Consider the following 15240-nt stretch of genomic DNA (forward strand, 5'->3'; position numbering starts at 1 on the left):
ACGCGATCAAGATAATCTCAACACACCTTTGTCATTTGAACTGTAGCAGTATGGTTACTTTTATGTAAATTCGTCTCCACGTCAAATATCTGGTTTATTTTTCATAACACGTAGTCTAGCCGGGTGGTTATTTGACAGACTTTGTTTTTGACGGACAAAACAAATATTTACAATTTCTCTTCAAAAATTGTGTTTATGCTGACTCACTGTCACATTTCTCTACTTCGTAACATTCAACTTCTTGCCAAACGCAATGGTCAATTTAATAGGAAGTATGCTCTCTCGGGGTCTATTGGACAAGTCATATTTGAGCTTTGGATTTTAAAACTTACTTCTTGGGGAAACTAATAGTATTTTCCTGGTTCTACAAGACTACTCCTACAAACTCACACATTTTCCCTTGAAACACTGCGAAAACATTACAATAGAAATGCTGTACCAACGTTTTTATCCGACATATATAGGCCGGTGAGTTGTTTCTCAACGTAAAGCTCAACTTTCTAAACTACAGCTAATTTCTAAACTTAGAACGCTATTTAGAAAGTGATAATTATCGTTTTTATCCGATATATCCTTGGAAAACTTTTTCCACTCCAAGCCAACTTTCTAAACTACAGCTAATTTCTAAACTAAGAACGCTATTTAGAAAGTGATAATTATCGTTTTTATCCGATATATCCTTGGAAAAAACTTTTTCCACTCCAAGCCCGACTTTCTAAACTACAGCTATTTTCTAAACTTAGAACGCTATTTAGAAAGTGATAATTATCGTTTTTATCCGATATATCCTTGGAAAACTTTTTCCACTCCAAGCCGACTTTCTAAACTACAGCTAATTTCTAAACTTAGAACGCTATTTAGAAAGTGATAATTATCGTTTTTATCCGATATATCCTTGGAAAAAACTTTTTCCACTCCAAGCCCGACTTTCTAAACTACAGCTATTTTCTAAACTTAGAACGCTATTTAGAAAGTGATAATTATCGTTTTTATCCGATACATCCTTGGAAAACTTTTTCCACTCCAAGCCCGGCTTTCTAAACTTCAGCTAATTTCTAAACTTAGAACGCTATTTAGAAAGTGATAATTATCGTTTTTATCCGATATATCCTTGGAAAAAAAATTTCAACCTAAGGCCCGACTTTCTAAACTTCAGCTAAACTTCAGCTAATTTCTAAACTTAGAACGATATTTAGAAAGTGATAATTATCGTTTTTATCCGATATATCCTTGAAAAAAAATTCAACCTAAGGCCCGACTTTGTAAACTACAGCTAATTTCTAAACTTAGAACGCCATTTAGAAAGTGATAATTATCGTTTTTATCCGATATATCCTTGGAAAAAATTTTCAACCTAAGTCCCGACTTTCTAAACTTCAGCTAAACTTCAGCTATTTTCTAAACTTAGAACGATATTTAGAAAGTGATAATTATCGTTTTTATCCGATATATCCTTGGGAAACTTTTTTCACTCCAAGCCCGACTTTCTAAACTACAGCTAATTTCTAAACTTAGAACGCTATTTAGAAAGTGATAATTATCGTTTTTATCCGATATATCCTTGGGAAAAAATTTCAACCTAAGGCCCGACTTTCTAAACTACAGCTAATTTCTAAACTTAGAACGCTATTTAGAAAGTGATAATTATCTTTTTTTTCCCGATATATCCTTGGGAAAAAATTTCAACCTAAGGCCCGACTTTCTAAACTACAGCTAATTTCTAAACTTAGAACGCTATTTAGAAAGTGATAATTATCGTTTTTATCCGATATATCCTTGGAAAAAATTTTCAACCTAAGTCCCGACTTTCTAAACTTTCTAAACTTCAGCTATTTTCTAAACTTAGAACGATATTTAGAAAGTGATAATTATCGTTTTTATCCGATATATCCTTGGAAAAAAAATTTCAACCTAAGGCCCGACTTTCTAAACTTCAGCTAATTTCTAAACTTAGAACGATATTTAGAAAGTGATAATTATCGTTTTTATCCGATATATCCTTGGGAAAAAATTCAACCTAAGGCCCGACTTTCTAAACTACTGCTAATTTCTAAACTTAGAACGCTATTTAGAAAGTGATAATTATCGTTTTTATCCGATATATCCTTGGAAAAAAATTTCAACCTAAGGCCCGACTTTCTAAACTTTCTAAACTTCAGCTAATTTCTAAACTTAGAACGCTATTTAGAAAGTGATAATTATCGTTTTTATCCGATATATCCTTGGAAAAATTTTTTCAACCAAAGGCCCGACTTTCTAAACTTTCTAAACTACAGCTAATTTCTAAACTTAGAACGCTATTTTGAAAGTGATAATTATCGTTTTTTTGCCGTGTTTATCGTTTTTAGCTAGTTTAGCCCCCATAGGGAATACACGTAGTTTAGAAATGGCTTTCAGGAAAAGACACAATTCCGCACTTACTCCTTGGAGGATACCTGTAGAGGTAAAAACTTTTTTTACCTCCATGGGTAAATTTACAATACACCTGACTTAACTTTGTGTTTAGTCTTTTTAAACATATTTGATAAATAATGGGAAGCATGGCAGGTTCAGGGCTGAGTCAGGTCACCAGTATGTGTCAAGTAAATGCAAGTTTCTCTTCAAAGTAGGCTCAGCCAGTCAGGCCAACTATGTAAGGGATTGACTTTGTTCACAAACTTGGTTGCACTTAGCAAAGGGATAATTTTAGCACTTGTAATGCAGTTATGTACTGTCGTTATTTTGTAACCTGAGTGACTTTATTCAAGTATGCCAAGTTTTCTTGATATCACAAAAAGGTGAAAAAAGTGGACTTTGTCCCTTTAAATGTCAAGGCACCCTTGATCTGCAAAATCACATAAATATCCTGCAGTGTGTTATGTCTTAGTCTATGAAGTCCTGAAGGGTACAAGAGAATGTTATATAATAAATGTAAACATTTACAGATGTGTTTTAACCAACACACATTTTTTCCAAAGCAATATTTCTCATCAAAGATGACATGAAAATCCCCCCATACTATATATTTTCATGAAGCAGAGAACCTAAAGTTTAGTATGATAATAAAAGTTTACTCAAAGAATGAATAGGGTTCATATTTGATGTAGAAAACCTCAATTTGGTATTAATGATAAAAATTAATCTCAGTCAAAATCTTACTACTACTTTATGAAATTTAATGGTTCATTTGAAACAAGTGTTGATGTAGAAAAAACAATTTTGTTTTGCATTATCTATTCTCATTCATACATAGCAGGGTTGAAAAACCGACATTCTAAACAAGTGATTAAAATCATGATTAGCAAAATTGAAGTGACTCTTTTTCAAAATGTAAGAACCTCATTTGTCAAACAAAATTGTCGCTTTGTTATACAGTATTTAGAAAAGCATAATGTTGAAAATTTAACCCACAAATTTATTCTTGAAATTTTGAAAACAGGAGAAAGAAGAAGCCGGGAAATCTGGTGATTTGCATAAGTTTTCGTAAATTTACTTTTTTCTTACCTAACTTAAGACTGCTTGTCACACTACAAGGTGAACCCAACCAGTATTTTAATCTTAAGTTAACAAATTGATGAAAATTGATTGAATCTTTGCAAAAAAGGTGGTTTTGAACAAAATACTCTGTCATGTGCAATGCCACCCTAAAACGGCGTTGAGTTATCATAATGTCTTTGGTTGGCTCTAGCAGATGTTTCAGTCTGTTGTGCTGTAGCTGATGTGAATGAAATTTTATTAGATCAGTAGTAAACTTATTTTTTCAGTGTTTTGGTGAAGTTTACATATGATTCATGATGGATTCATTTTGAGTACATTTCACAAAGTGTAATCTTCAACAATTTCAATGAGGTGATGGGATTATGAGATTTTTATGCCTATATGAGATTTTAAATTTCATATCAAAAACAGTGTTTCATCCTTCATCAACAGTTTTTGACAGTGACAGACAAACAGACACTGTAGACACACTCAAAACACACAGTTAATGTTGTAATTGATTTTTATCATGATTAATGCTGTTCAAAAATCACAGTATTAAATAGAATTATCATTCTTCTCTATATGTACAGGTCGTTTGAAGGTAGCAATTGATAAGACAAACACACACTTTCTGGTGCATGGTAAGTTTTATTAATAGTTCACCTGAAAGATAAAAAATGCCATTCCAACTCCATTAAACCCCAATGGTTATCGGCATTTCAATTCTGTGATGAATGTAAGGAGGTGAAATTGATATGAAAAAGTTCCATTTTCATAGTGTCAGACAAGGCAGACAGGTATATTCAACTTGTTTTCTTTAATGTTATAAGTTTGTTATAACAGCAATTTCAGTGTCTTTATAATTGCACCAAATGCCATATTGTTTCTTCCATGTCATTGTAACTCTGTCAAATAATGTATATTTTTTCTGGTGCTATTTTCCGGTGTGCTTATAATTTTTTTCTACCTCCAGTGATAAGAGCCAAAGGATTGCCTGGATCTTCCCAACAAAACTTTGGCACCTATGTAACAGTAAGTGCTGCATCCATTTAACCTTTGGCCCTGAATATCACTTTACATGTGGCTTCAACATATACACTAACAAATCCCAGTATACTTCTGAATGCATCTCAGCAAAAGTAGAGAAGAGAGTTATCTTTTACTCTTTCAGTTTCCAAATTAGTCCCTCCATTAAGCAAAACCTTTGCCATAGAACACAAGTGGGTTGAACCAAATGTAGAAATACAAGACTTTAGTGTTCTATTCTTTTGTAAACTTGTGGTGATGTGATTGTTGTAATTCCCCTAGTTTAATGGTTGAACATCACTTCAAAGTCATCAGCAAACATAGACAATTTTGACAGTGAAGTTCAAGTCCAGTACTTTATTACATTTTTCAGTTCAACAACAATACATTAATTGTAATTGAACCGAAAATGAATTAAAAATATTCCTGTCATCAGTTGAAAAAATGACACATTTTGAGGATGATGAAGTCACATGTTAGCTATTCAGGGCATTTTAATATTTTGCACACTTTTATAACAAATGTCAATAAAAATGCCTGTGATAGCAGTTAGAGAAGGAATAACGCAATTCTAAAGGTGAGTTAATGGAAGGTAATCATTTTGCTCCAGTAAAGACAGGTGTCAAAGATATGAGAATGTAGATTGAAGGATTGGATTGCCCTTGTCTGGGCTATTTTACAGTTTTACACTTTTTGAGTATTTTAAAGGCTCCTAGTGATGGAGCAGTATTTTAGCATTCACTGTTCATTTTCAACTTTGATTTCCTGTTTATACCATTTGTTAAAATGTATCTGTATGAATTCACAGGTGGAAATCACTTCAGCCAAACTGCGCAGAGTGAAGAGTATGTCCACGCCTATCAGTGGAGTCATGAATCCTCATTTCCAAGAAACTTTCACCATGTAGGTATACTGGATACTCTATGTCGTCTGAGATCAGTTTCAACCTAACTACGTCACCACCTTTTCAAATCTCTTCTATAAAGTTCATTGGTTAGTGTTGCCTAGGTATTTTCCAATTTATAACACAGAAGTACCTGATGTGATGTCCATGAGATTGGTGCTATTATTTTATATAAATAGCAGTTTTGGAAAAATCTCATCGTAAGACAATATTCTGTGTCTGACTTTTTGGATGAACATCTTTCATCCAGTCTGCTAAGTACTATGGTACATATACCAGTATTTCAGTTTCCAAGTGAAATAGATTTTTGTCATACTAGATGATAACCTTAAACACATTTTGCCTGTCAATTACAGAAAATTTGATGAAGTGGACTACAAAGACAGGATTCTCATCTCTTTATTCAGACAACATGATGTAAGGTAAGGCTGAGTTTTTCTTTCATAAATGGGACATGATAGATATCAACTTCATCTGTTGTAGGATTGGAAGAGTAAACTTTATTGAAATGATGTCTCTTTCAGTAAAGCCACTATCATTTTTCTCTAAACAATGTTTTCCAAAAGGGGATTTTAGGGATGGGCGACCCCTATGTTTTTTGAGGAATCTATTCATATGTTAATAACTATACAGAAAATACAATAAAATTTTATACAAATTATGTATTGTTATGCTGATAGCTACCCATCTTTTTTCCCTCTCTGTAGAGAACACTGCTTCATAAGATTATAAATGGTTTCTTGAAGCACTCTATCTGCAGAGGTAGTTCTTCAATCCTTGCTTGGGTTTGAAATAACATTTACAATAAAGAGTGTAGTCAAGATTGGTTTCTTTCATGATACCGCTAATGATACTGCCAAGAGGTACAGAATTTGTGTAGTGATACTGCCACCATCCCCAAATAATGTGCTTTACTTTGTTTTTCAGGAGTGATATCTTGGGATGCATGTCTTTCGGTGTCAAACATTTACTGCAAGACACAAAAGTGAGTTACAACATCAGACTCTCTCTAAGTTTATTTCACCGTATTCTGTCATGTATTGTAATATTCATTACAATGCCTGTGGCTTCTTCAATCCACTTCTGAGACTGTGTCATACAAGTCTCAGAGAGATTATTCTTTTGTAACCTGTTGTGTGAATGTTGACTCTACAGTGACATGTAGATCAACCAGAGCAGCTATTGTGGAAGGATATTCATTCACCTGTATTTTAACTGTAAACAAAACATTATCTTACTGTCTGTAAACATTGTGATACATGCAAAATGAATATTCTTTATTGGATTAAAGTGACATTTCTATGTAAAGTATGCTTACGTTTTGTTAGAGTGGGGGATACAAAAAGCTTTCAATCAGCTACTACTCATATGTAAATGAGTATTGTTAACTGACATGACATTGAATGAAACGATTCAGCAAATAACACTTGCAATAGTCATCGATTTTGCGTGTTCTGTCTTACAACTTGGGATCAACATTCCTACAAGGTTAATACTAGAATTTTTCAAAGTGATAAAGAAAAGGTCGTTTGGCTTGAAATGTAGTGACCTTGATATGGAAAAGTTCATTAAATTAGAACAGACAGCAAGTATTTCAAGTTTAACCCTTTGAATGCCGTATTTTTTCCCACCAAAATTTTAGTGCAACATTTTACCAATTTTTATGAACTTTTCTATAGTTTTTCTGATAATTTTGGACATAACATTTCATCGGCCACAGTTTTTTATCAAAATTTTGGCAAAAATCTGACAAAAATTGACTTAGGTATATTTTACAAGGGTTACAAAAATTGACTTTGGCGCTCAAAGGGTTAATCACCTTTATCATCAGTGAGTGCATTCCACTAAGCACAGTGTGTCAATTTCTGACTGTTTGTGTACAGGAAGTCAATGGCTGGTATTATTTACTGAATGAAGAGCTTGGAGTGAAAAAACATCTTGCAGCGCCATCTAAACAATCAAAATCTCAAACAAGTAAGTCTTTTAATGTAGATATTTTGTTTTCGTGTAAAGTTTGAATGACAAAATATTTCTTGGTGGATATCATTTACCTCAGTATCTGTCCTGAATGTCTCTTGTGACTAATCTTTACGTATGCAAACTCTAAGGTGTTTTTATTGCTTTTCACAGTTACCACAAAGGATAAGAAACCAAAGAGAATCATCAAAAAAGTGGTAAGAGTTTCTCACTTTGTAATTATCTGACAAATGGGCATTTCAAAATTTATTCCACTAATAAAATTTGGTTTTTGATAATATATAGTAATTTATAGTAAATCCAATCGTGGTATCCAAGTTCCATTCCAATACTTCTTTCTATGACCGTTTTTGCTACAGCATTGTTCCACACTTAGTCTTTTATTGGCACATTTCTCTTCTGCCACTTTCATCTTGTATACCTGTAAATTTGATTACACATCAATCAAATTTAGTACAATTCAAACTATATGAAAGCATACCCAGCTACCAGCTGCGGGTGCAACATGAGAGTTTGACAAGTTCAAAGATTTTGACCAGTTCACGACATATATGCACAAGTGATAGCAAGTGCATATATGAAGTGAACTGGTCGAAAACCAAGTGGTATACCGACGCTTGGTGTGATTTATTGCTATTAGATCATAACAGTAAATTGAAATTCTGGCATGGAAGGTCAGAAAAGGATTTTTGCTCTTGCTGAAAGCTCGAATGTGTGCCAACCGTTGTATATTGCTTTTGCGCCATCAATATACTGGTATGATATAATTAACAATATACATAGACAATAGATTATTGTGATCTGTATTTTCTTGCTTTTTAGACATTTACACTCATCATTTAGTAACTTTTGATTTATTTTCAGATAACAGTGTTGCAGGGAAAGCAGGGTTATGGATTTACAATTCTTGACACTTCACCAGTAAGAGTCGGAAAAGTTGATGCAGGTTTGTTACTCAAGTTGATATTCACAATCATATCCCTTGGTGAGTGGCATTGAAAATGAATGAATTTTCACTGGTTTAACAAGGCAAGCTGCCTATCACTTGTTAGTATTTGTATGGTCAAGCAGTTACACTGGTTTTGAATCATGCATTCAAATCAATTGTCTTTCATAAAAACTCCTCCCTCAAAAAAATTTACATGTGTTTGTTTTTTTGAAATAGGTGGACTTGCAGAGCAGGCTGGACTTCAGATGGGTGATGTACTGATAAGAATCAATAAATATCATGTTGCCAGGTCATCATGCTCTGAAATTATTGGCATTGTCAAGTGAGTTCTTCTTTCATAGAAAATATCATTTACATTCAGAACATATCTGTTAGACATTGCAATTTCCATGTGAAAATATACTTGCTGACCATGTTGATATAAATGTATAACCAATTAATATATTTTCAATTTGATAAACTGCTCTTATTTCAGCATTTGCCATTCGGCATTTGTCATGTATTATTTTTTATTAAAAATCTGTCGGTACTTGTGGCAATGAAATTAATTAAGAAGTGTGGCAAAGTACGCTGTCTACAACATTTGTTCTTGCAGTTTTTTTTTATTCAAAACTCGAGGCTTTGTCATCCTGTGTATAATATTAGAACATTAAATGGTAAGTTATGCGTTAGTTGCCTTGTGTTTGTGTTTACAATTTTACGATTTCAGAAATGCTCCAGGACATCTGAGAATTGTAATCGAGAGAAGAGTGAAAAGAACGGCAGAGTTTGGAGATGAAGGAGAGAGGAGGCCATTGTCATCAGTCTCTGCAAACTGTAATTTTATGGGAGATCCGTTGCTAAGATACTGTGGTAGGAGCTGTAAAAGCAGCAGTACGTGTAGTAGTGATACCTACACATGTTCAGAAGAGGACATGGAAGTTCAGGTTTGTGGTATCTGAAATATGAATCCAAGTTAGAAATCTGACAGAAAACAGTAAGAGAAATCTCAGGAATATTTGTGTCTTGTAGATTCCCCACAGGGCACAGATACAGTAGAAATTGGTAAATGTACAAGGGTGATTTTATTTGCATTTAAGTCAAAGTTTCCTTTTGATTATGGTACTTTAGAAACTCAAGTGGGCAATCAAATGTTCTGGGTAGTGTTTGACAACGTCCATAAACGCTCACAAGTAGTCTATAAATCTTTTACATTTGTAATCTGGGCTGATTGTGAACACTGCACAGTTGAGGGACTCACACTTAGTGTTTGTACTGAGTAGTCAAATTTTAATATTGTACACATGGGAAGTGAGAAACAGCTAGATTTGATTTGATTTCTATGGTTTTATTAGCTATTTGATAGAATTTTTGATAAAACATTGGAAGTGCATGATAGACAATCTATCTGATCTGCTGTTCAAGAAGTCATTCATTTGTTATATCATGTGTCATTTTATATAACTTAATGAAAGCAGAATGACTGTCCTTGCATAGTAACTTGGAAGCTAACGGGAATGTTTTCTAAGGGAACTATTTCTTTAACATATGGCAACAAATCATGTGTGGTATTTGAACTGTGAGTTTGCCAGAGTCCAACCATGTGGGCTTTGTTTTGGAAAGACTTATAGTTCCATGGTTAAAGAGATTTGAGACATACTTTAAAAGAATGGCTATTTCAGTTCGATGACAAATTAATATGTTGTAGCTAATGGCTGAAAATTGATGGAATGCAATGATAATTTGGACCAGTGGAGTCCTAAGTGTGTGTCAAATAATTTTTTCATGTCAAGTAGGTGGATAAGTACAACAGATTGCAAATTACAACCCTTTACAGACATGTTTCCCTGGAAACAGACACTTTGTTATGCACCAGCTGAATAACAAATATCTATATTTCTCAAATTTTACTGCAGTAACTACCCGCCTATTTCAATTACTAAACATACAGGAAACTAAATAGTATCAATTTCCATGACTACAAGTTGATCGCCTTAACCTTCTACATCAAATGTGCATCTAAAAAGAAAAATATTTTACTGCAACTATAATTGACAGTCATTTGTTAGCAATCAACATTAATGGTGTGCATTTTTAGGCAGGGCGGGTTGCAGTTACCCAAAAATTCAGACCAAATTTTGTTTTAACTTATATTTTTTGAAAGGTGTTTGGTACCTTGGAAGAGGCCAGACAGTCTGCAGTCCAACAACTTGTCACCTATGAAGGCAGTTTTGTCAGAAGCATGCAGTATGGTTTGCAAGATTACTTAAAACCACTCCGATTTTACCTTCAGACATCACTTGACTACAACAGACTAGTCACAGCTCTTGAAAAGGTGAGGTTGTGTTGAAAATATAAATATACACAAGGCAGCTGTGAGGTTGTCATTATGATTTTCCATTTATAATAGTGATATATCGCCCTTCTTAATTAAAGGCCTGGTTCATGGTTCTCGTACACTAGCAAATGTACAATGTATGCATTAACTGATTACTAATCACCATATTGATTACAGTACATACCTTAATTTGAGTGAACACTCCTCCCCTACATTGTGGCATTGTGTTGTCCTTTATCTGCGAAATACTTTGTACAGACTGATGTTCCATGATCTGGTTGAATAAAAGAAATATAAAAAAAAATGTATTAGTGTTTAAAAATTTGTGGCGAGGGCAGATTGGGTTGGCAATACACAAATGCCAGATGCTGGCCCTGACAAATGATTATAAAAATCAGCATGATTTTCCACTCATATAGGCTTCCTGGATAAGCCTTTGGCAATGCATGGAGACAGTGCTGAGACCAGAGTGTTCATGAATATCTGTTCTTAATTCCCATTGACTTTGGACTTTTAACTTGTAACAATTATACTATCTTCAACTTATGAAATTTGATATGACTACATTCAACTGCACTGCATTGTATGCACATGTAGGCTATGATATATTTCACACACATGTAGAATGCCAAAATCCTCAGCCAGTTGGTGACTTCGTTTGTGTGTAACTAACTGTTTACCCTCATAATACACAGGTTCTGATGTTGGGACCTTTTTGGTGATGAAAGCCATCTTTCAATGAGACAAATTACTCTTGTTTTACATAAACACTGCAGGAATTCAGTGTCACATGGCAGCTATTTCAAGCTGTGATGGCTAGTGATAACGATGATCCTTGAAAATAACACAGCAATAATTATTGGAGGCTTACTCAGACTAGGTACATTAGGAGACAGCATAGCTTCCGCTGCCAAATTCAACAAAACTGAGGTCCCTGCAGACTTTGCCAAAAAGATCATTATCCATAATTTGAACAATTGTCTCAGCAAGATGAACAGGTTTCTGTGTTGAGAAGACTGGAGCATCATGGAGAACTAAGTTTATTTGAAATTGAAATCAGAAAACATTTTCAAGATAGTCATACCAGTTAGATCATGATTTAACTCTAACTTTGTAAAAGGACTTGAAGCTTGAATACATTTTTGGGGTCTAATTTACAAGAGAAATTCCTTTGATTTATTTTGGGCATGGGGTAATATTTATTATGTCTTGTTTACTTCAACATATTTATTCAGTAACTCAAACCATTATTATTTATCAGTGATGTTTTTATCTTCTTCCATTTTATGTGAAGTTCACTTCCTTGCAATTAATTTTTTTTGAGATATTACATTTTGATATGTGTTGCATTTTTTTAATGTCTCTGATGCAACAAAGGTCAACATATCACCTAATTTGCATAAACGTTAAGGGGGATGCCCCTTATGTTTTAAGAATCATTCTAGGACTGAGCTCCTGGAGCAGTTAGTTGAATAAATACAATAATTCATAATTATTGTGATGAGTAGTTTACATCCTGGATCAAATGTAAACAAACAAGGATGTCCTACATCCAGGAGATATGTTTCTCTGACAATTCTGTGTTGATTTTCTATCTATTAGGTGGAAAATCAACACTGAAGAAATATCATTACTTTATAGTATTATAGAGAAGAATCAGACAAGTATCATTACTTAGTAAAGATACTTCTTTTACCTTCAGAATCAATCTGCTCTTCATCGTCGTTTTTTCTGTTTCTAGGCTTGCATCTAATCTTAATGACATTGTTTTTCATGTCTCTATCCCCCAGATGGTAGACATATGCAGTGTCCATGTACAACAATTGGAAGTGCAACAGGTAAAAGGTTATCGCCAACCACTGAGGTGCCAGGCTATCAGACCACCATGTAATGTCATTAGTGATATTGTCATTGGTGATATCTATCTTGCAAAGGTCAGTGACTCGATGATGAACATTTCTTGAAAGTTTTACTTACACTACATGTTGTCTGATTCATTGCAAATACTGCTGAGTATTCTTCTTGGAAACTATCTTAAGGTAAAATGCACCTTGGGGACAGACATTCAGACTCTCAAACTTTTACAAATCTCTTCTGATATACCACATGTGGGGGTTCATTTTAAAGCTCTCGGTGAAAGATAACTTTTCACTGGCTTAGTTTTTCGAAATTCGAAAATTTTATTTTTCTCCATAGAGCTAACACAGGGATGGCGCCATTTTGAATTTCTAATATCGGTAAATCTTGGGTAATTTGTTTCTCTAGTACCAAAATTTGCATGGTGACCCCCTATTTTTATCCTTGATTTTGAAAGAGAATGATTGAAAGATTCCTTGAGGAAAGTTAGAGCAAAAGTTTAAGTCTTTCACTTTCGAGGTGCATACTATCTTAAGGCGAAAAGATAGCGTCTCATTTGAGATGGCATGACAGTAGGAAGATCTAACATGATGTAGGATACTTTTACAAACATCCAGTGTTGACTCCAACTCAAAATAACAAGTTGGTTGTATACAGCAATGCACAGCATTGTTTTTGTTATCATAAGATTAATAATTTCAACCGATGCCAGCTCTTTGAAAAACATATTTCAAGAAGAACACATGCCCTGGTCATATACTTTTTGTGAAAAGATACCAGAAGTCTAAAGAAATTGCCTGCATGTATCGAAATGTGTAATAGAATTTCAATTTTTTTTCAGTGTATTGCAAGCTGTATTCCAAAACATCACAGAATTTCAAACTCTGCAAATATCACTTTACAATGCAGGTTTTGTCGTACAATTTATGGTAATGTTACAGACGTAATACAAAGAATGTCTGATTTTGTGAAGTGGAATTAAAAAAGTTTTACAAATTACTAATTTGCCGAAACAAATTTTTCTTTGACAGCTTGATGAGTTAGTGGCTGTGTATGGTACATACCAATCATTAATCAGAATTGTGGAACAGGAAGTTGAACACAAGATGCGAGAGCAGGTGAGTTCGTAGATATAATGGACAAATTCTTAAAAGTGGATTTGCAGTGAACTTGGAAATGTGTATGGTACTGTCACTTTTTAGTGTCCACTTGGTATATTGTACTTATGTATTGCATTGGGAGCTTGAGGGACCAGTCATGTATTTGTATATGTATTATTGGTATATACAGATATATGTAGGTGTGCATGCCGTCTGTGTGTCTGTATGTATGTCTGTCTATCTACATGAATGAATGAATAAATGAACACATGTTCCCAAAGCTTGAAACTGTCATATGTATCGCCTAAGTATTTTGCTTGCAAATGAGTAGTGGATTTGAGATGGGATTTTCTTCACATGAATGATGCTTTCCTAAAATATGCAAATGGGTTCAGAAACTGCAAAAAAAAAGCAAAAAAGTCAAGAACTGAAGAACCACATGACTAATTACTGTTATATACAGCACACATATTCCTTGGGATACCCCTCTACTGCTCTGGTAAAATGAGCTCAAAGTGGCTTATGTAAATTTTTGAGATAGTATCTCCATTTTCAGTAAAACTTTGCTAATTTTAAACTTCTTTGAAGTTGATTTTCAGATAGCTTTGATTTTTATGGTGTTAGGTATACCCTCATTCACTTTTGTGTGAGTAATGATAAAATTTATGTACTTTAAATTATTTGGGCCAATTCTTTTGCTCCTATTTTGTCATATGTATATCACAATGGGAGCTCATCTAATAGATTGAAAAAACCCTGTCTGTCTATATGTCTATCTGTGTATGTATATGTACATGTGTATGTGTATGTGTATGTGTATGTATTTTTTACTGTCTGTACACTGCATCTTCTCTTAAGTGGCTGCATACTTCACTTGGATATGTGGTTTGGTGATGCATCATGAATTGAACAGCCCCCATTATTCAAATAAAACTCCTGTGTTGACCAGTATTACACTGAATTTCCTTGATACAGATATAGGTCATATTTATATCAATTGATTGTGATCAAAATGGGAGCCCAGTATCATTGAAAATATTTTTAAAACAACTATTCTCTTAAGTGCTGTTCTGATAGCTTTTGGAGTTTGTTTGTTTGTGTTAACTTTCCCAACCAATGTAAGGGTGAATTTGTAACTTTGGTTTACAAGGGGGATGTTAATTTTGTGAATCATTCCAGACACACTAGCTGTACAGAAAACCAAGAATAATTTTGCAGTTTCTTAGTGTTTACAGTTGACTAGTGGTCATCTCAATGTCTGATCTATTCAAAAAAAGTTATAATGTTGTGGATTCAAGATCCCATTCACATTTTTCTTTCTCTCCCTATTACATTTCAAGACATTAGTTTCTCATTGATTCATTGATTCTGCAGGGTTATTGGAGTGGAGACCAGCAGCTGCTCATCAGGGGATTCCTTCACAAGCCATCAGAATGTCTGAATAAACTTTGTCAGTTGCTTCAGATGGTTTGGATGAGCACACCCACTGAACATACTGATCATGAAAACTTGAAACACACCCTGAACAGTAAGTAATGACTTTCATAACAGTCTTCAGCTGTTATAACAATATTGTAATAAATTATGATTTGATGTCCTTTGTTTCTGCAAGCAATGATTGCCTGATGGTGTATGTAGCACTGCATTGTCA

At 34.0% G+C, this 15240-nt stretch overlaps 1 protein-coding gene across 2 annotated transcripts in view; it reads left to right on the forward strand.

Moving 5' to 3' along the window:
* The window catches only part of LOC139114740 (uncharacterized), a 136203-nt gene that overhangs the window by 3984 nt on the left and 116979 nt on the right, over positions 1–15240 (forward strand). For both annotated transcript variants that reach the window (XM_070676617.1, XM_070676618.1), the window contains exons 3-16: positions 4050–4100; positions 4433–4491; positions 5294–5388; positions 5746–5811; positions 6317–6374; positions 7273–7363; positions 7520–7563; positions 8231–8312; positions 8532–8637; positions 9025–9241; positions 10459–10629; positions 12423–12566; positions 13521–13607; positions 14964–15117. In XM_070676617.1, the coding sequence (XP_070532718.1) occupies positions 4050–4100; positions 4433–4491; positions 5294–5388; positions 5746–5811; positions 6317–6374; positions 7273–7363; positions 7520–7563; positions 8231–8312; positions 8532–8637; positions 9025–9241; positions 10459–10629; positions 12423–12566; positions 13521–13607; positions 14964–15117 (1425 nt within the window). The remainder of the gene's footprint in view (positions 1–4049; positions 4101–4432; positions 4492–5293; positions 5389–5745; positions 5812–6316; positions 6375–7272; positions 7364–7519; positions 7564–8230; positions 8313–8531; positions 8638–9024; positions 9242–10458; positions 10630–12422; positions 12567–13520; positions 13608–14963; positions 15118–15240) is intronic.

This window comes from Ptychodera flava, chromosome 16 (genome assembly GCF_041260155.1).
Source record: "Ptychodera flava strain L36383 chromosome 16, AS_Pfla_20210202, whole genome shotgun sequence".
Lineage (NCBI taxonomy): Eukaryota > Metazoa > Hemichordata > Enteropneusta > Ptychoderidae > Ptychodera > Ptychodera flava.